The sequence below is a fragment of the Entelurus aequoreus genome, linkage group LG23 (assembly GCF_033978785.1).
Source record: "Entelurus aequoreus isolate RoL-2023_Sb linkage group LG23, RoL_Eaeq_v1.1, whole genome shotgun sequence".
Lineage (NCBI taxonomy): Eukaryota > Metazoa > Chordata > Actinopteri > Syngnathiformes > Syngnathidae > Entelurus > Entelurus aequoreus.
In genome coordinates this window covers 8,336,152-8,357,972 of record NC_084753.1, presented here as the reverse complement: position 1 = coordinate 8,357,972, position 21,821 = coordinate 8,336,152, and the positions used below count along the sequence as shown (strand labels likewise).

Below are 21,821 nucleotides of genomic sequence, written 5' to 3'. Positions count from 1 at the left end.
CCGTGGTTAAACTCGAGCCCTGTATATTCATACATACATATATATATATATATATATATATATATATATATATATATATATATATATATATATATATATATATATATATATATATATATATACACTACCGTTCAAAAGTTTGGGGTCACATTGAAATGTCCTTATTTTTGAAGGAAAAGCACTGTACTTTTCAATGAAGATAACTTTAAACTAGTCTTAACTTTAAAGAAATACACTCTATACATTGCTAATGTGGTAAATGACTATTCTAGCTGCAAATGTCTAGTTTTTTGGTGCAATATCTACATAGGTGTATAGAGGCCCATTTCCAGCAACTATCACTCCAGTGTTCTAATGGTACAATGTGTTTGCTCATTGGCTCAGAAGGCTAATTGATGATTAGAAAACCCTTGTGCAATCATGTTCACACATCTGAAAACACTTTAGCTCGTTACAGAAGCTACAAAACTGACCTTCCTTTGAGCAGATTGAGTTTCTGGAGCATCACATTTGTGGAGTCAATTAAACGCTCAAAATGGCCAGAAAAAGAGAACTTTCATCTGAAACTCCACAGTCTATTCTTGTTCTTAGAAATGAAGGCTATTCCACTAAATTGTTTGGGTGACCCCAAACTTTTGAACGGTAGTGTACATACTGTAAACATATACATATACACATAACATATATATACATATACAGTGTAGATATATATATACTGTATGTATATATATGTATGTACAGTGTATATATATATATATATATATATATATATATATATATATATATATATATACTGTATGTATATATATGTATATACTGTATGTATATATATGTATGTACAGTATATATATATATATATATATATATATATACATATATATGTATACTGTATGTATATATATATATGTATGTAGGTGTGTGTACATATTATATTAATATAATTGATATATAATTAATATAATTGGACATAAAGTGTAAGTGAAAGTTCGACTCCTTCCTTGTTTACTTCTGTGACGACTTTCTTAAAGTTGTGTAATCAATCAGAAATATCAAGCAGCTAAAAGGAGCCAAACATGGATAAGTGTGGAGAGAGTTTGACATTTTTCCCATCATGCACTCTAATGAATTTAAACAGGTGTCATTTTGAACATTTTTTTTATGGTGTTTGGACGTTTCTCATAATATCCAAAAAGTTCAGTGAGCAGGTTGTGTTATGTGTATTGACCTTTTTGTTAATTAGCTTCTTTTTTTCTTTTTTTTTGCACTATGACTAGGGAAGGTTGTTTGGATTGTGTCAAAGTACATTAAAGGGTGAATTACTCACATTTGTCCACAAAACAGCAGCAGATCTGTAGCTTTCAGAGTCTGCCTGGTATTTAAGATTAGTTTGAAAGCACTCTGCAGTGCAAGGCTTGGTTGAACTCATGGTTTGGACACCCCTGATCTAGCATGTCGTGGCCTAAGACTCCACGTGTCGTCCCTTTGTCACTCTTCATTTGAAATGTCCTATTTTCATTTGCCTCCAGTGTGGCGCTTGGGGCTGGCAAACAAGAAGAAGAGGATTATGAAGATGTGCCCATAAATAAGACCTGGGTCTTGTCTCCCAAGGTCTATGAAAGTGATGTGACCATGATACTAAATAAACTTCTACAAGGTTACGACAACAAGCTACGACCTGACATTGGTGGCAAGTACCCCATTTCTTTATTAAAGCCCTGTGGACCCACATTCAGATCTGTCAAAAGTCAAAAACAGAGTCCAAAAACAACGACGGGAGTTAGAAGAAGAATTATTCTTTGTAAGAGTCCATCGTTTCAATTAGTGATGTGCGATACCACTGATGCAAAGTCAAATTCAGGCTGGTTCCTAGCAGACACGTCAGGTGTATTTGCACAAGGTATGGGATCAGTATCGCGGGAACCAGCCTGAATTTGACTTTGCATTAGTGGTATCGCACTGATCCCATACCTTGTGCAAATACACCTGACGTGTCTGCTAAAATGTTAAAAGTTGTGTATTTTCAGGTAAGACGTCCATCTAAAAAAACAGTAAATATGTAAGAAAAAAACATATTTAATGATAATATTGTTATGTACCAAGGGGAGTAGACGGCACACACCACAAGGGAGCGTAGTACCTCTATGATTTATTATATATATATATATATATATATATATATATATATATATATATATATATATATATATATATATATATATATATATATATATATATATATATATATACAATACTAATATAAACTAGAGAATGGAGTGTGACAAAAATCCAAGGGGTGTACGGTGTGAAACTATGTGTAGGAATTAATGAGTGTGTTACTGGGAGTGTTGAGCGAAAGGCGGAAGTCCCGGAGGGTAAAGGCAGACTCGAATGTCCGTGAGACAGGCAGGACGTCGGGTGGTTATAGCCGGGTGTAGGAGGTCCTTGTCCAGACGAGAGCAAAATGTATAAACTATTATTTAATGATAATATTGTTATGTACCGGTGGGAGTAGACGGCACACACTACAAGGGGGAGTAGTAGTTCTATGATTTACTATATATATAAACACTATATATATGTATATATAATAATAAACAATACTACTATAAACTAGAGAATGGAGTGTGACAAAAATCCAAGGGGTGTATGGTGTGAAACTATGTGTAGGAATTAATGAGTGTGTTACCGGGAGTGTTGAGCGAAAGGCGGAAGTCCCGGAGGGTAAAGGCAGGCTCGAATGTCCGTGAGACAGGCAGGAAGTCGGGGGGCTAAAGCGGGGCGTAGGAGATCCGTGTCCAGGCGAGAGGTCGAGCTCCAAGGGGGAAGCCAGAGAACCAGAGAGGAACAAATGAGGAAAATGAGACGCACAGCTCGTTTAACAGGAACGGGGTTCCTGTTAAACAGATGATTACGTTCTGGCCCGGAACGCAGGTCTGCACCGGCCTAAGAAGGCAGGACCGACACGCGCCTGTCTTTAACTACATGTAATATGTTTTTAGCATTTTTTTATTCAATTAAAAACATATCAAAATGCCCCCCCCCATATTTGACTTTTCAGTATGTGGCTCTTGGTGGAAAAATAAAATATACTTAAAATATAAACAAAGTTTAGTTAGTTAATAAAACACTTAATAATACTACAACGTCAACAAGCATAATAAACAGTGTTAAATGTGTGAATTAACATTAATATTTCCATAGAGGCAAACTTGTTAACACACTAAGTTATGCAGTTACACAATCCTATTGTTATTATTATTATTATTATTTTATTTATTTAATTATTATAGAAAAGAGCAAACAGATCGATATGTAGTGAGAAAAAGCTGAAATGTTCTGAACAATAATAACTAATAATATACTTAGTCACCTGTAATAAATTTAAGTTTGGGCACCGCTGACCTAAAGTATCAAAAGTATCGATATTTTGATTTGTGAATCGATATTAGAGCATCAAGATCTGGTAACGGCGGTATCGGTATTTCAGTATCGATCCACACATCACTCATTTCAATGGTGTAATCATTTTAACTCCATGTAATCCCAAATGATGGTAATATCGTATAATTATGCAAAAATATAAGATCAAACATTCAAAGCATTTTTTTTTTTACATAGAAATAAATACTAATAATAATGTTTTCAAAGCAACTTATCCATGAAATTGTAGCAATAGATTTCATGGTCAAAATGTGAAACATTTTTCTCTAAATGAAAAAAAAAAAGTTTACTGTAATAAACGGTGGTGCCATTTTGGCATTTACAGTAATACACGGAAAAATCTACACTTGTTGATTTGTGGTTAAAAAAAACCTAAAAAAAAAAAACCCAAACAGACACAATTTTACTGTAAAATTGCAGGGTTTTTTATTTACAGAAAAAAAGAGGACATTATACAGTAAAATTCTGGCAACTGAGCTGCCGTTTTGTTTTGTTTTTTACCACAAAAACAGCCGTACTGTTTTTCCATCTACAGTAAAATACACTACATTTTTAAGTGAAATTATTGCAAAATAAACATTTTTTTTTTACATTTTTGTTTTAAAAACATCTAGTAATAAAATACATTAAAAAATGTTGTAATATTATGTTACAAACGGTGTCTATAACAGGGCAGTAAAATGGCAGATCAAACAAAACAGAAGTCATGGTCATGGTAAAATTGCAGGGTTTTTTATTTCCAGAAAAAAAAAGAAGTACATTTTACAGTAAAATTCTGGCAACTGAGCTGCCTTCTTTTTTTTTAACCATAAAAACAACAGTACTGTTTTTCCATTTACAGTAAAACACTACATTTTGAGGGGAAATTATTGCAACTTACCGTATTTTTTTTACATTTTAGTTTAAAAAAAATGTACTAATAAATTACATAAAAAAATTGTGTAATAATATGGTTTAGTAAGTAAGAAGCTCTGATGATAAAAAATGTTACTGTAAAATTGCAGGTTTTTTATTTATTTACAGAATTTTTTTTATTTTATTTTACAGTAAAATTCTGGCAACTGAGCTGCTCTTTTATTTTTATTTTTTAACATAAAAACAGCAGTACGGCTTTTCCATTTACAGTAAAATACACTACATTTTGAGGGGCAATTATTGCAACTTACTGTATTATTTTTACATTTTAGTTTTAAAAAATCGACTAATAAAATGCATTAAAAAATTGTGTAATAATATGGTTTAGTAAGTAAGAAGCTCTGATGGCAAAATTTTACTGTAAAATTGCAGGTTTTTTATTTACAGAATTTTTATTTTTATTTTATAGTAAAACTCTGAGCTTTTTATTTTTTATTTTTTTAACCATAAAAACAGCAGTACTATAACAGCAGTCTATTTACAGTAAAATAAACAAAACATTTTTACATTTTAGTTGAAAAAAAAAAATCGACTAATAAAATGCATTAAAAAATGGTGTCATAATTACATACCTTAATTGTTTCCAAACGGTGTCTGTAACAGGGCAGTAAAACGGCTGATCAAACAAAACAGAAGTCATGGTCATGGACTACTAATAACATGCATAAACAAATGGTGTAATAATAGTATTCACTTTTAGAAAAACATAACTGCCACGTGGCCCTCGGTGAAAACCACTTGGACGCCCCCGCATTAGACGACGTAAAGGCGTCACCCGCCTCACTGCTGCACCCCGAGTCTCCCGATCAAGCTGGCTGAAACACAGAGCGCAGACAGGAAAACGCCAAAATAAGAGTCTGATGGAGTTGAGGACAAATGACGTGGGAGAGAGACGCTTTATCTTTTATACGTGACTTAATTATCTTTTATATGTGACTTTATTATTCCTCTCATTCTCTCAGTGAGGCCGACTGTGATTGAAACAGCCGTGTACATCAACAGCATTGGACCAGTGGACCCCATAAACATGGTGAGACCCCCACTTCCTGCATCATCTGCTCACATGCCACAATTAAATACTCTTAAAAAAAAAAGGGTGAAATGTAACAAGAAAACTTGCAATGTTGGCTCTAATAATACAATACTTTTGTATTATTATTATATATTTTTTCTTTTGAAGCTGTTATTGCTCAAAAAACAATGAGGCAAAATCAATTTTGTTAGGAATATTGACTTAATGAATGACTTCACATCATAAATTCCACTTTAAATTATTTTTTTGGGGGGGATTTATTGCAAATTGTGCATGTTCATTTGAACATAATAATATAAAATATAACAACATGTCTCCACTTTGTTGGCCATTGACAATAATCATCAACAGTAGTAAATAAAGAGTAAAGTCGTACTAGCATATCTTCTTTTTCCCCAAGCTTTGAACCCTGCGGTTTATACCAGGGTGCTGCTCATCTATGGATTTTTCTTTTGCTAGCGGCTAAATTATGGAATGGATTAAGCAAAGAAATCCAACATGGTACTAAAATGATCCGTTCAGTGTTTACAAAGTACAAGAAGAAGAATCCTGATTAAAAAAATAATAATAATTGTATTCATCTTAATAAGGACATCAATGAATTTTCTGTTTTGTTTGATCAGCCGTTTTGCTGCCGGCGCCGTCTAGAAACAATTAGGTTACCGTATTTTCCAGACTATAGAGCGCATCAGTATATAAAGGCGCAACCACTAGATTTTAGAAGAAAAATAAGTTTTTCCATACATTAGCCGCATCGGACAAAAAGCGGCAGATGTATATGTTGTGAAATGAGTTATTTACACAGGGATAATATGTAAATGTTCATTTACATATCTTGATTGTTTCCAAACAGTGTCTGTAACAGGGCAGCAAAACTGCTGATCAAACAAAACAGAAGTCACCATCATGGACCCTCTAGCTACATTTTACTGTAAAATTCTGGCAACTGAGCTGCCTTTTTTTAAAAACAGCAGTACTGTTTTTCCATTTACAGTAAAATACACTAAATTGAGAGGGGAAATTATTGCAATTTAGCATATATTTTTTTAACATTTTAGTTAAAAAAAATCGACTAATAAAATGCATTAAAAAATTGTGTAGTAATATGTTACCGGTAATTGTTTCCAAACGGTGTCTGTAACAGGGCAGTAAAACGGCAGATCAAACAAAACAGAAGTCATGGTCATGGACCCACTAGCTGCGCAAGCTAGCTCTCCAATCAGCTAAACGGACTCGATAAGTCGTCTTGGTTAGTTTAGTGAGGAATTTGTGAAAGTGAAACAATACAAAAAGAACGCGGCTGTAAGACACACGTCTTAAACGTGTTGACATATTAGCTAATGCTAATATGTGTCATACCGAAGCCCTACAACCCCATGATATTAAACCGGATTAGGGACGCCATTGACCCACACCTGAGGGACATCCAAAATGGCTTCAGAAAGGGAAGGACCACGGTAGGCCAGATCCTGGCCTTAAGGAGGATCATTGAGGAGGTGAAGAAGAACAACTTGACAGCAGAACTGTGTTTCATTGATTTCAAAAAGGCATTTGGTTCAATAGACAGAGGCATATTGCTGAGAATCCTCAAGGCTTACGGGGTCCCCCCAAATCTACTCCGGGCCATAGAGGCCATGTACAAGGGCACAAGAGCCAAGGTGGTAACCCCAGATGGCATCAGCAAGGAGTTTGAAATCCTGGCAGGGGTGCAGCAGGGAGACACTCTCACCCCCTTCCTCTTTATCATAGCTCTGGACTACGCGCTTAGGAAAGCCATCAACGGGCGGCAGCAGGAGCTTGGCTTCACAATTACACCAAGAAGGTCTAGAAGAACCCCTGCTGTAGCCCTGGCAGACCTAGACTACCCAGATGACATCTGTCTGTTGGCTGATCGCGTGGAGCAGGCACAGGAACTCCTGAACAGAGTGGAGGTGGAATGTGCCAGGGTTGGCCTCAGACTGAACGCAAAGAAAACTGAGGTAATCACCTATAACCTACAAACGGACCACCCGCCAATAACAACATCAGATGGCAACGCTCTGCGAGAGGTCAATGACTTCAAGTACTTGGGTTCCTGGATGAACTACACAGAACAAGACCTTAAGGTCAGGAAGGCACTAACGTGGAGGGCCCTGAACGGTATGTCAAGAGTGTGTTGCTCGAATCTCTCCTGACACATAAAGCTGAGTCTATTCCACGCCTCTGTGGAGTCTGTCCTCCTGTATGGCTGCGAAAGCTCCAGGTACTGCAGTCCTGTATAATGACGCTCACTTGTAATAAAGCAACTTTTTGTTCAGCAAAGCGTCCCCGACGCCTCATTTGATCCGGCCGCACTGCCGTGTCGCCCTTCTCCTCGGGAGGGGGTGAAAAGAGCAGAAATACACATCAGTAGGAACGTAAGTCTTGATAAATTGAGAGCTTTCTCTTCCGTCTCATCTCTTTTCACCACGACAGTGGAAGCAGCACGTTGCAGATGCTGTCGTTCTGCCTGTCAATTCCCTCACTCAAGGAGATCAACCAAAGATACTTAAACTCCTCTACTTGAGGCAAGACCTCTGGCCCAACCAATCCACCCTTTCCTTTTCTGTTTCAGTTTTCAGTTTGCGCCCTTTTTTCAGAAGTGGCATTTTCTTTTTATGATTGGTAAACCTCATGATGTCCGCTGGTGGGCAGTTGGTGACAAGTCTGGATGAGCTCCAGGGATTTATCTTGCTGGTCTGGAGATAGGCAGCCACCTGTCACTCCACCGACTGTGCCTCCTGGTTGCTGGGTTCCCCACTGTCCACGGCAAATGCATGCGCGTAGGAGCTGGGCCTAATCTTGATGCCGGTGATGACCACATCATTCATGCGGCAGCATTGCTCCAGCTGGTCCAGATCGACAATGCGCTGTTCTTTTCCCGCGTAGTTGTTTCACCTCCTCCAGTAGCCCCAGAGGTTGCTCCTGCTGCGTTCAGTCACATTGCCGGACAAGGAGAGGAGAGAGAGCTTTATCTTCTTGAACTCCTCCGATGTCGGACCTTTACTTGGTGGGAGCATTCTCATGATTTATACGCCGAAGCATCCAGTGGCAAAGGACACCCACAACCCTGTATCTCAGGCTAACGTTACCTAGCTCCGGTGTGCTAGTCCGTAGAACTGACTGGGACGAACAGCAGCAAAGTCTGCAGCGAAACACCCAGAGTCTGTCCTTTAACCAGTCCTTGAACTCACCTTAACAGAATCCCCAAACTAATGACACTTTTATCTTTTACAGGAATACACGATTGATATATTCTTTGCCCAGACATGGTATGACAGCAGACTGAAGTTCAACAGCTCAATGAAACTACTCATGCTCAACAGTAACATGGTAGGCAAAATCTGGATTCCCGACACATTCTTCCGGAATTCCAGGAAATCCGACGCACACTGGATCACCACACCCAACCGTCTACTGAGGCTGTGGAGCAATGGGAGAGTGATGTACACGCTAAGGTAAGACCGTTAAGCAATTGTTCTGCCAAACCTTCTTGTATCCTTTGCAGCTACGAGCTTCTTGGAATACATTTGTTGTTTGTGCTACTGTAGCGTCTGCATCTGTACTTGTCCTCTCTTAGGTGACCACCCTTTTGATCTTGTCAGTGTTTGCTCTGCATTTGTTGGTGTGATAACACAGAAAATGTATGTTTGGTCACGCTTGGCAGGGGAAAAAAAATGCTGAGACTTGCCTTTTCTCTGTCACGATTCTTTTGTTGTCAGGTTGACTATTAATGCGGAGTGTTACCTTAAGCTGCATAACTTTCCAATGGATGAGCACTCGTGTCCACTGGAGTTTTCAAGCTGTAGGTGGTCAAATGCTTTCCTCTTCCATTATTAACCTGCCATCTTGACTTCAACTTAACCTTGCCTGGCGACACAGGCTCCTTTGTGGGCTAAGCCTATTTCTTCTCCCTGCCAAAAGATCCATCTGCTTTAGGCTGCCCTCTCTAACCTGTGCCAGTCTATTATTTGCTCCACCAGTGGCGAGAGGATGTCATCTAGTACCATTTGCTTTGACAGACATAATGAATTATACAACCTCAGCAGCCTGACTCATGCTGTATGCGTCATTCTTCATTTGTCTCCTGCATTGTGCTTTACCCTCTCATGGTTTGTCCATATGCCAGTGACCATTTCATGGGTTTGATGGATATCTGTAGTATTGCAGTTCAATCGAATTTCATCAAATGAGCATACATCAGTAAAAGTCCGCCACAAAAAACTAACTTTTTCAACTCTTAAATACAAAACCCAAAAGTAGTGAAGTTGTCACGTGTGTAAATGATAAATAAAAAGAGAATACAACAAATCCTTTTCAACTTATATTCAATTGAATAGACTGCAAAGACAAGATATTTCATGTTCACACTGAGAAACTTAATTGTTTTTTGCAAATAATCATGAACTGAGAATTTAATGGCAGCAACACATTGCAAAAAAGTTGTCACAGGGTCATTTTTACCAGTGTGTTACATGGCCTTTCCTTTTAACAACACTCAGTAAAGGTTTGGTAACTGAGGAGACACGTGTAACTAAACCAAAATGCATATGTGTGCAACTATGTGTAGTGATTAACGGAGGAGTGTTACCAGGAGTGTTGAGCGAGGTGCGGAAGTCCAAGAGGGGGGGCAAGACAGGCTCGGAGGTCCGTGAGCAGGCAGGAAGTCGGGGGCAACAGCGATGCGTCAAAGGTTCCGTTTCCAGGCAGGAGGTCGAGATCCAAGAGGCAGCCAGGGAAGCACAGGGAATATGGGGAGACGACACACACACGGGAACGGAGGTATGCTGCTGGAAGGGAACCAGGAGGACACGAGACAAATGAACACGGAGGGGGAGAAACACAGAGAGAGAAAGAGTGCATAGAGCTTGATAGGTTCAGCTTACTGCACAGGACAGGTCGCTACATTCTGGCACAGGATAGCAGGTTGCGCTGGCTTAAGAAGGCAGGACAGCTCTTCAGCGACAGGTGTGTTGATTGCTGATTGGCGATTGAATGCAGCTGCTTGCTGCAGAAGCAGCGGCGCGCGCCGGCGCACTCTTGGAGGTGTGCTCAGCGCAGCGCACAGATGAATGCCCACTGGGGTGCGCTTGGGCCGTGGCAGTACCCCCATCCTATGGACAGCTTCCACATGTCCTAAAACTGGACCAGAAGAACACAGAGATCAAGAGTCAAGGGAGGGCGGAGGGGTGAACTGGTCCAAGTGTCCCCGAATCCACCGGAGACGAGTCTGGTGGCGGCAGCGAGTAGAACGCCGCTGCAGCAGGCAAGACGGGCGACCAAGGAACGGCCACCTCCTTGGCCGGCGGAAAGGCGGACGTGAGTGGCGCCAGAACCACAGCAGCCTACGAGTTCCACGCCTCTGTCCTGGGCGTTGCTGCTGTTGCCGCAAAAAGTGTCCATGCACTGGCCACGAAGGGCGCCTCGTGCGGTCGCCTGATGACCGCCTGTGTGGCCGGCCAGCCGGAGGTCGCAGGGGCGACGATGCTGGAGACGAGGAGGATGGCGGCGCCAGGGAAAGGCCCGCCAGAGACGAGGAGGACGATGTCTTCGTCGTTAGCGGGGGTGTATATTGCAGCCCGGAAGAGTTAGGGCTACATGGGATTCTGGGTATTTGTTCTGTTGTGTTTATGTTGTGTTACGGTGCAGATGTTCTCTTGAAATGTGTTTGTCATTCTTGTTTGGTGTGGGTTTACAGTGTGGCGCATATTAGTAAGAGTGTTAAAGTTGTTTTATACGGTCACCGTCAGTGTAACCTGTGTGGCTGTTGACCAAGTATGCCTTGCTGTCACTTACGAGTGCAAGCAGAAGCTGCATACAACATGTGGCTGGGCTGACACGCTGTTTGTACATGTTGTAGAGGGTGTAAAATGCTGTGCCATCACGGCACTCCCTTATTATTATTGTTAGTATGAAAATTGTAGAATATTTGCCCCGGGAGATGTCTGGGAGAGGCAGTGAAATCCAGAAGTCTCCCGGGAAAGTCGGGAGGGTCGGCAGGTATGCAGCTGAGCCGGAAGTCTCCCGGGAAAGTCGGGAGGGTCGGCAGGTATGCAGCTGAGCCGCATCAGAGTGGTCAAAGAGCTGCGGGTTGCCAACCCCTGGTCTAAACAGTCCTTTTGTCTTTCCAACAAGAGATTGTTGAGGAGGTCCAGAAAAAAATTCCAGAGTGGTGGGCGGGGCCAAAGTCACTGGGGGAGGGGCTTGAATCACTGGGGGGGTACTCGAGTCAATGGGGGCGGGGCTTGAATCACTGGGGACGGAGTTTGAATCACTGGAGGCGGAGTTTCCCGACAGCGAAAGTGGTGACCCTCGCCCCGTCCTTGTTTGTGAATGACTGAGCATTTCCCATCTGCGGTCCCCTCCAAGGTTTCTCATTGTCATCCCATTGGGTTGAATTTTTTCTTGCCCTGATGTGGGATCTGAGCCCAGGATGTCGTTGTGGCTTGTGCAGCCCTTTGAGACACTCGTGATTTAGGGCTATATAAGTAAACATTGATTGATCCTCTGCAATTGATACATTGCAGGGAAGTGTTTGGATGGTTGATAGAATGCTTTATAGATTGTCATCCGCTTCGTACGAGCAGTTTTACACTATTACAGTTTTCAAAACCTGCCCAGTGGTTAGAGTGTCCGCCCTGAGATGGGTAGGTCGTGAGTTCAAACCCCCGGCCGAGTCCTACCAAAGACTATAAAAACGGGAGCCATTACCTCCCTGCTTGGCACTCAGCATCAAGGGTTGGAATTGGGGGTTGAATCACCAACAATGATTCCCGGGCGCGGCCACCGCTGCTGCTCACTGCTCCCCTCACCTCCTAGTGTGTGGAATAAGGGGATGGGTTAAATGCAGAGGATAATTTGACTATCAGTGGTACTTTAACCCTTTTCCTGGAGAGGGTCTCTGCTTTCTGTTACACTACAACAATTCTGAACCGTTACTGAACTTACTAAATCAACAGGGATCAAAAACGTATTTCTCCATTTGCATTTCAGACACTATGCGTATTTGATGAAATTTCACGAGACACAACTTGTCAGTTCCATCTCAATTGTTGTGTTGTGTCTCCGGCATGCTTCGGTACCTCCCCTGATTGACACATGAGACTGTTCTGTCCGATATCCTCCGGACTAAGGAACATGTGTGGTGTCCTACAGACGGTTACCCTCGGAATGAAATCTTGTATCGATGGCAAAGACGAGCGGTGGAAGTGGCCGACCAGCGTTATTGGAGACTTTACCAGTTTGCCTTTGTAGGGATGAGAAATACCTCGGATGTGGCGCACACCCAGTCAGGTAGGAAATGACAGACCTCTTGTGTCACTTTCATCACTCGAATGTTACACCTTGCCCTGCCTAACTTCTTGTTGTGTGACTGTACTCTTTCTAGGAGAATATGTCGTCATGACAATCTTTTTTGACTTGAGTCGGAGAATGGGTTACTTCACCATCCAGACCTATATACCTTGCAGTATGATTGTGGTCTTGTCCTGGGTCTCCTTCTGGATCAACAAGGATGCTGTCCCTGCTCGCACATCTCTAGGTTTCTAAAAAAAATAATGTTATGCTATTCTGCTTATTAAATCATGTTCATTCAACACCTTCATCCGCATTGTAGCACATCAAACTACCGTATTTTCCGGACTATAGGGCGCACTTAAAATACTTTGTTTCTCAAATTTTGACAGTGCGCCTTGTAACCCGGTGCGCCTAATGTGCGGAATAATTCTGGTTTTGCTTACCGACCTCGAAGCTATTTTATTTGGTACATGGAAAAATTATAAATACCATACCATACCAACGTTATTTATAAAGCCCTTTAAAACAACCACAATTGAAGAACAAAGCAATACAGGCAAAGGACATACTGAAAAATAACATTTAAAACCGAGGTAAAATACACATTGAAAAAGCAAATACAAATGATCTTAAAGGCCTACTGAAATGATTTTTTTTATTTAAACGGGAATAGCAGATCCATTCTATGTATCATACTTGATCATTTCGCGATATTGCCATATTTTTGCTGAAAGGATTTAGTAGAGAAAATCGACGATAAAGTTCGCAACTTTTGCTCGCTGATAAAAAAAAGCCTTGCCTGTAGCGGAAGTAGCGTGACGTCACAGGAGCTAGTATTCCTCACAATTCCCCGTTGTTTATAATGGAGCGAGAGAGATTCGGACCGAGAAAGTGACGATTACCCCATTAATTTGAGCGAGGATGAAAGATTCGTAGATGAGGAACGTTACAGTGAAGGACTTGAGAGGCAGTGATGGACGTATCTTTTTTCGCTCTGACCGTAACTTAGGTACAAGCTGGCTCTTTGGATTCCACACTCTCTCCTTTTTCTATTGTGGATCACGGATTTGTATTTTAAACCACCTGGGATACTATATCCTCTTGAAAATGAGAGTCGAGCACGCGAAATGGACATTTAAAGTGACTTTTATCTCCACGACAATACATCGGTGAAGCTCTTTAGCTACTGAGCTAACGTGCTAGCATCGTTCTCAAATGCAGATAGAAACAAAATAAATAAGCCCCTGACTGGAAGGATAGACAGAAGATCAACAATACTATTAAACCATGTACATGTAACTACACGGTTAAAAATTCTCAGCCTGGTAAGGCTTAACAATGCTGTTGCTAACGACGCTAAGGCTAATTCAGCAACTTAGCAACCGGACCTCACAGAACTATGATAAAAACATTAGCGCTCCACCTACGCCAGCCAGCCCTCATCTTCCCATCAACAGCCGGGCTCACCTGCGTTCCAGCGATCGACGGCGCGACGAAGGACTTCATCCGTGGGTTTGGCGGCAAGCATCGGCTAGGCGTCTTCTAAGTAAGTAGTCCTTGTTGTGTTGCTGTAAGTATTGTACTTAGCCGCTAATACACCGATCGATCCCACCTACAACGTTCTTCTTTGCAGCCTCCATTGTTCATTCAACAAATTGCAAAAGATTCACCAACACAGATGTCCAGAATGCTGTGGAATTTTGTCGAAGAAAACAAGAGGATTTTCTATCGGGTCCGATGGGGTCCAACCACTTCCGTAGATTTTCTCACGTTACTCGCATAAATCATATCCAAAGGAGTTTTTTAACCGGAAGTGTGGCGGGAATTTTAAAATTGCACTTTATAAGTTAACCCGGCCGTATTGGCATGTAGATAGATAGTACTTTATTGATTCCTTCAGGAGAGTTCCCTCAGGAAAATTTAAAATGTGTTGCAATGATAAGATTTCATCATTGATATATAAACTATCAGACTGCGTGGTTGGTAGTAGTGGCTTTCAGTAGGCCTTTAAGAACAATTTGTTAGATAAAAAGCAGTTAAAAAGTTAAAAACAGTTAAAAATGTGACCAGTAGATGGCAGTCACACATAAGAGATATGTGTAGACTGCAATATGACTCAAGTAAACAACACCAACATTTTAGATGTTCCATTGAAAATATAGAACATTACACACGGCGCTCAAAAAATCTATCAAAATGTTTTAGTAGGACTTTGGTAAGCTATGAAACCACACCGCTTGATGGATTGTACTATGCTCATACTTGCTAACCCTCCCGTTTTTAGCGGGAGAATCCCGGTATTCAGCGCCTCTCCCGACAACCTCCCGGCAGAGATTTTCTCCCGACAAACTCCCGGTATTCAGCCGGAGCTGGAGGCCACGCCCCCTCCAGCTCAATGCGGACCTGAGACTGAGTGGGGACAGCCTGTTCTCACGTCCGCTTTCCCCACAATATAAACAGCTTGCCTGCCCAAAGACGTCATAACATCTAAGGCTTTTATAGAGTGCACAACTGCGCACACAACAAGGAGACGAAGCAGAAGAACGAGGAAATTACAGACATGGCGGCCGAAATGATATACTCATCATGAACGGAGAAGCTAAACAGGACAATACTGCCATCTAATGGATAGCCACTGGAACCCTGAAATTCAAGTATTTTTATTTTTTTTATATGTAAATAAAATAAAAATAAAAAAATATATATATATATAGCTAGAATTCACTGAAAGTCAAGTATTTCATACATATATATATATATGAAATATATATGAAATACTCGAGTTGGTGAATTCTAGCTGTAAATAACCACGCCCACGACCACGCCCCCCGCCCCCAAACACCCCCCACCCCACCCCCGACCAAGCCCCCCCCCCACCTGAGATCTCAAGGTTGCCAAGTAGGACTGTGCTTCAACATAGGAGTATTATTATGGTGTGTGTGTATAAGGTAAGACATATTATCTGGTGTTTTGTTTCGCAATATTATGCAAAAGCAACTTTTCTTTCTTTCTGGTACCTGCTGATCTGTATTTGGGATCTGCATAAGTCCTACAAAATTTGCGCTAGTCCGCCTTTGTAGTCCGTAGTCGATAAGCTTCTTCTTTTTCTCTATCTTCTTCTTATGTGACATTCATCCTCCACTGTTGCCATTTCTAATATAAAGTAGTGTAAAGTTCTTACTTATATCTGTCAGTAAACTCACCATGAAAGCACTAAAACATACCGGTGTAGTGACTTTACATTATTCACCCAAGGAACTTTAGTTGTTAGAGAGTTACGGTCGGACGGTTTTTCAAACCATAGTTCATGTCTAATGAACAAATCGGGATAGCAAGGTAACAACATTGTCCATCCGTTCTTGTGTGAAGGCATCACCACCGTGCTCACCATGACAACTCTGAGCACCATCTCCAGGAAGTCCTTGCCCAAGGTGTCCTACGTCACCGCCATGGACTTGTTTGTCTCCGTCTGTTTCATCTTCACCTTTGCCGCCCTGATGGAGTACGGAACCCTGCATTACTTCACCAGCAACAGGCAGACCAAGAAGGCTAAAGCCAACAACCAAACACAAGTAAGGAACCTCTCATTTTTAATACATAAAAACCTAAATTGTACAATTTTTGCAGGCCTATAAGGTGAATGCAAACCCCTCCAGATGACAGGAAATGGTTTAATCATGTCAGGTGAACAAAAATAAAAGGACACAAAGAATTGTTACAGTATTTTGGAAATTTGTTTGGGGAGGGGTTTAATGCAGAGAGAAATTTTGCTGGGTGTTGTTGATAAATGGCTTTGGCTTTGCATAGTAGAGTTTTAACTTGTTTATCGCGGCTAATGAATCAGTATTAATAAATCGATTAAGTACTAGTACAAAACTGTTAATGGCCTTCTAAATATCACCAGTGATGCCCCGTGAATGGTAAATGGTCTGTATTTTTATCGTGCATATATACTATACCTGAAGCCATATACCCTATTTTCTGGACTATAGAGCGCACCATTGAAAACATTGTTTTAGTTATATTGTAAAACTTACCAACGTTGCTTGGAGGGATGAATGAAGAATCCTTACAAGTAGAAATGCCATGGATGATGTATAAAGATATAGATACAAATATATATATATATATATATATATATATATATATATATATATATATATATATATATATATATATATATATATATATGGTCTATTTTCTTTTTTTTTCATATATAGGGCGCACTGGATTATAAGGCGCACTGCCGATAAATGGTCTATTTTCTTTTTTTCCCCCCATATATAAGGCGCACTGGATTATAAGGCGCACTGCCGATAAATGGTCTATTTTTTATCTTTTTTTCATATATAAGGTGCACTAATTATAAGGCGCACTGCAGATAAATGGTCTATTTTTTATATTTTTTTCATATATAAGGTGCACTAATTATAAGGCGCACTGCAGATAAATGGTCTATTTTTTATATTTTTTCATATATAAGGTTCACTGAATTATAAGGCGCACTGCCGATAAATGGTCTATTTCTTTTTCCCCCCCCATATATAAGGCGCACTGGATTATAAGGCGCACTGCCGATAAATGGTCTATTTTTGATCTTTTTTTCATATATAAGGTGCACTGAATTATAAGGCGCACTGCCGATAAATGGTCTATTTTCTTTTTTATTTCCCATATATAAGGCGCACTGGATTATAAGGCGCACTGCCGATAAATGGTCTATTTTTGATCTTTTTTTCATATATAAGGTGCACTAATTATAAGGCGCACTGCAGATAAATGGTCTATTTTTTATATTTTTTTCATATATAAGGTGCACTGAATTATAAGGCGCACTGCCGATAAATGGTCTATTTTCTTTTTTTCCCCCCATATATAAGGCACACTGGATTATAAGGCGCACTGCCGATAAATGGTCTATTTTCTTTTTTCTCCCCCATATGAAAGGCGCACTGGATTATAAGGCGCACTGCCGATAAATGGTCTATTTTTGATCTTTTTTTCATATATAAGGTGCACTAATTATAAGGCGCACTGCAGATAAATGGTCTATTTTTTATATTTTTTCATATATAAGGTTCACTGAATTATAAGGCGCACTGCCGATAAATGGTCTATTTTCGTTTTTTTCATATATAAGGCACACTGCCGAAAAATAGTCTATTTTCAATCTTTTTTTCATATATAAAGCGCACTGGATTATAAGGCGCACTGCCGATAAATGGTCTATTTTTGTTTTTTCATATATAAGGCACACTGCCGATAAATGGTCTATTTTCAATCTTTTTTTCATATATAAGGCGCACTGGATTATAAGGCGCACTGCCGATAAATGGTCTATTTTCGTTTTTGTTGCACATATAGGGCGCACTGGATTATAAGGCGCACCCACCAAATTTTAGGGAAGATAAATATTTTCCACATATTAGCCGCATGAAATGAGTTATTTACACAGAACTACTTTTTAAATGTTTATTTACATACCTTAATTATTTGCCCATGGTGTCTGTAACAAGGCAGTAAAACGGCTGATCAAACAAAACAGAAGTCAAGCTAGCTCTCCAATCAGCTTAAACAGACTCAATAACTCCACGGTGACGCTTTGGTGAATTTACTGAGGAATTTGTGAAACTGAAACAAAAAGAATGCTGTCGTGAGTTAACGATACTAACACAGACACTCGTAAACGTGCTAGCGTATTAGCTCATGCTAACGGTGCTGGCTTGATTACATCACGATAGCACGTACAAATATGCATGAAAACACTAAGACAGACATCACACATGGGGCGCTTTAGTAAGAAAACATTGTTTTAGTTATATTGTAAAACTTACAAACATTTTAGTTGTATTGTAAAACTTACCAACGTCGCTTGAAGTGATGAATGAAGAATCCTTGCAAGTAGAAACGCTATGGATGATTAGAAGATGGGACGACATTGTCATTGCACATGAATAGACTGCAAAGACAAGATATTTCATGTTTACACTGAAAAACGTTGTTATTTTTTGCTAATTTTAGCTCATTTGGAATTTGATGCCTGCAACATGTTTCAAAAAAGCTGGCACAAGTGGCAAAAAAGACTGAGAAAGTTGAGGAATGCTCATCAAAGACTTATTTGGAACATCCCACAGGTGAACAGGCTAATTGGGAACAGGTGGGTGCCATGATTGGGTATAAAAGCAGCTTCCATGAAATGCTCAGTCATTCACAAACAAGGACGGGGCGAGGGTCACCACTTTGTCAACAAATGCCTGAGCAAATTGTTGAAGGACATTTCTCAACAAGGAATTTAGGGATTTCACCATCTACGCTCCGTAATATCATCAAAAGGGTCAGAAAATCTAAAGCAATCACTGCACGTAAGCCATGATATTACACACCTTGGATCCCTCAGGCGCTACTGCATCAAAAAGTGACATCGGTGTGTGAAGGATATCACCACATGGGCTCAGGAACACTTCAGAAAACCACTGTCAGTAACTACAGTTGGTCGCTACATCTGTAAGTGCAAGTTAAAACTCTACTATGCAAAGCCACAGCCATTTATCAACAACACCCAGAAACGCTTGCAATGTGTTGCTGCCATTAAATTCTAAGTTCATGATTATTTGCAAAAACTAACAAAGTTTCTCAGTGTGAACATGAAATATCTTGTCTTTGCAGTCTATTCAATTGAATATAAGTTGACAAGGATTTGTTGTGTTCTTTTTATTTACCATTTACACAACCTGACAACTTCATTGTGTCTAAGTCTTACATGTGGTATGCAGTGGTCTTACAAGTGGTATGCAGTGGTCTTACATGTGGTATGCAGTGGTCTTACAAGTGGTGTGCAGTGGTCTTACAAGTGGTGTGCAGTGGTCTTACATGTGGTATGCAGTGGTCTTACAAGTGGAATGCAGTGGTCTTACATGTGGTATGCAGTGGTCTTACATGTGGTATGCAGTGGTCTTACATGTGGTATGCAGTGGTCTTACATGTGGTATGCAGTGGTCTTACAAGTGGTATGCAGTGGTCTTACAAGTGGTATGCAGTGGTCTTACATGTGGTATGCAGTGGTCTTACATGTGGTATGCAGTGGTCTTACATGTGGTATGCAGTGGTCTTACATGTGGTATGCAGTGGTCTTACATGTGGTATGCAGTGGTCTTACAAGTGGTATGCAGTGGTCTTACAAGTGGTATGCAGTGGTCTTACATGTGGTATGCAGTGGTCTTACATGTGGTATGCAGTGGTCTTACAAGTGGTATGCAGTGGTCTTACATGTGGTATGCAGTGGTCTTACATGTGGTATGCAGTGGTCTTACAAGTGGTATGCAGTGGTCTTACAAGTGGTATGCAGTGGTCTTACAAGTGGTATGCAGTGGTCTTACATGTGGTATGCAGTGGTCTTACAAGTGGTATGCAGTGGTCTTACAAGTGGTATGCAGTGGTCTTACATGTGGTATGCAGTGGTCTTACAAGTGGTATGCAGTGGTCTTACATGTGGTGTGCAGTAGTCTTACATGTGGTATGCAGTGGTCTTACATGTGGTATGCAGTGGTCTTACATGTGGTATGCAGTGGTCTTACATGTGGTATGCAGTGGTCTTACAAGTGGTATGCAGTGGTCTTACAAGTGGTCTTACATGTGGTATGCAGTGGTCTTACAAGTGGTATGCAGTGGTCTTACAAGTGGTATGCTTCCCTCCCCAGCACAACACCACCAGCATGGTGAGTCTCCACGGGGGAACGTCGCTGCTGCAGATGAACAACATCATGCGCTACCACGAGGAGGACGACCACGCCTACGAGTGTTTGGACGGGAAAGACTGCGCTGGTTTCTTCTGCTGCTTCGACGACTGCCGCTCAGGTGCCTGGCGAGAGAACAGGATGCATGTTCGCGTGTCCAAGATCGACTCCTACTCAAGAATATTCTTCCCCACCGCCTTTGGCCTCTTCAACGTGGTTTACTGGATAGGTTATCTGTACCTGTGAAGCCGGGATTGGTGGGGTTTGTTTTTATACCGCAGCATTTTCCAGAGAAGGAGCTATTAGTATTATTAATTAATATTATTATTATTATTATTATTATTATTATGTGACTTTCCCTTTGAAAACATGCTGTCAAATGAGCATTCTGTGCCCAGAAAACTGCTCCATTCACTGGATTAGTTTTTAGCTAAAAACACCTGATCTCATACAGCAATTAGGTTGTAAATCAATTACCGTATTTTCCGGACCATAGGGCGCACCGGATTATAAGGCGCACTGCCGATAAATGGTCTATTTTCGTTTTTTTCTCCATACATAAGGCGCACTGCCGGTAAATAGTTTATTTTCGATCCCTTTTTCATATATAAGGCGCACCGTATTATAAGGCGCACTGCCGATAAATGGTCTATTTTTTTTCCATATAAAAGGCGCACCACATTATAAAGCGCACTGCCGATAAATGGTGTATTTTCGTTTTTTTCCCCATATCTAAGGCGCACTGGATTATAAAGCGCACTGCCGATAAATGGTCTATTTTCGTTTTTTCCCCATATATAAGGCGCACTGCCGGTAAATAGTTTATTTTCGATCCTTTTTTCATATATAAGGCGCACCACATTATAAAGCGCACTGCCGATAAATGGTCTATTTTCATTTTTTTCCCCATATCTAAGGCGCACTGGATTATAAAGCGCACTGCCGATAAATGGTCTATTTTCGTTTTTTTCCCCATATATAAGACGCACTGCCGGTAAATAGTTTATTTTCGATCCTTTTTTCATATATAAGGCGCACCGTATTATAAGGCGCACTGCCGATAAATGGTCTATTTTTTTTCCATATATAAGGCGCACCACATTATAAAGCGCACTGCCGATAAATTGTCTATTTTAGTTTTTTCCCCCCATATATAAGGCGCACTGCCGGTAAATGGTTTATTTTCGATCTTTTTTTCATATATAAGGCGCACCGTATTATAAGGCGCGCTGCCGATAAATGGTCTATTTTCGATCCTTTTTTCATATATAAGGCGCACGGCCGATAAATGGTCTATTTTTTTCCCATATATAAGGCGCACCACATTATAAAGCGCACTGCCGATAAATGGTCTATTTTCGTTTTTTTCCCCATATCTAAGGCGC

The 21,821-nt window shown here is 40.5% G+C and overlaps 2 protein-coding genes and 1 long non-coding RNA gene across 6 annotated transcripts in view; 2 read left to right on the top strand and 1 right to left on the bottom strand.

Moving 5' to 3' along the window:
- Positions 1–1,533, top strand: part of commd8 (COMM domain containing 8) — a 201,074-nt gene extending 199,541 nt beyond the window's left edge. The window contains exon 6 of the mRNA XM_062033894.1: positions 1,520–1,533. The gene's annotated coding sequence lies outside the window, so the exon portion shown is untranslated. The remainder of the gene's footprint in view (positions 1–1,519) is intronic.
- Positions 1–20,717, top strand: part of gabrg1 (gamma-aminobutyric acid type A receptor subunit gamma1) — a 31,402-nt gene extending 10,685 nt beyond the window's left edge. Inside the window, exons 2-9 of the mRNA XM_062033896.1 lie at positions 1,527–1,687; positions 5,319–5,386; positions 8,645–8,865; positions 9,130–9,212; positions 12,563–12,700; positions 12,795–12,947; positions 16,073–16,275; positions 20,401–20,717. Coding sequence (XP_061889880.1) covers positions 1,527–1,687; positions 5,319–5,386; positions 8,645–8,865; positions 9,130–9,212; positions 12,563–12,700; positions 12,795–12,947; positions 16,073–16,275; positions 20,401–20,682 — 1,309 coding nt within the window. The 3' untranslated portion in view covers positions 20,683–20,717. The remainder of the gene's footprint in view (positions 1–1,526; positions 1,688–5,318; positions 5,387–8,644; positions 8,866–9,129; positions 9,213–12,562; positions 12,701–12,794; positions 12,948–16,072; positions 16,276–20,400) is intronic.
- On the bottom strand, positions 4,793–20,628 carry LOC133640459 (uncharacterized). 4 transcript variants are annotated; one of them, XR_009824159.1, is made up of 8 exons: positions 20,378–20,628; positions 16,092–16,197; positions 12,870–12,951; positions 12,119–12,222; positions 10,294–10,549; positions 9,999–10,197; positions 5,051–5,171; positions 4,793–4,972 (listed from the first exon to the last, which is right to left on the bottom strand). It is a non-coding gene; the product is annotated as an uncharacterized LOC133640459 (long non-coding RNA). The 4 variants fall into 4 exon arrangements; XR_009824157.1 differs by lacking the exon at positions 20,378–20,628 and having other exon boundaries at positions 16,092–16,783; XR_009824158.1 differs by lacking the exons at positions 12,870–12,951; positions 20,378–20,628 and having other exon boundaries at positions 16,092–16,783.
- Positions 20,718–21,821: the final 1,104 nt, after the last annotated feature.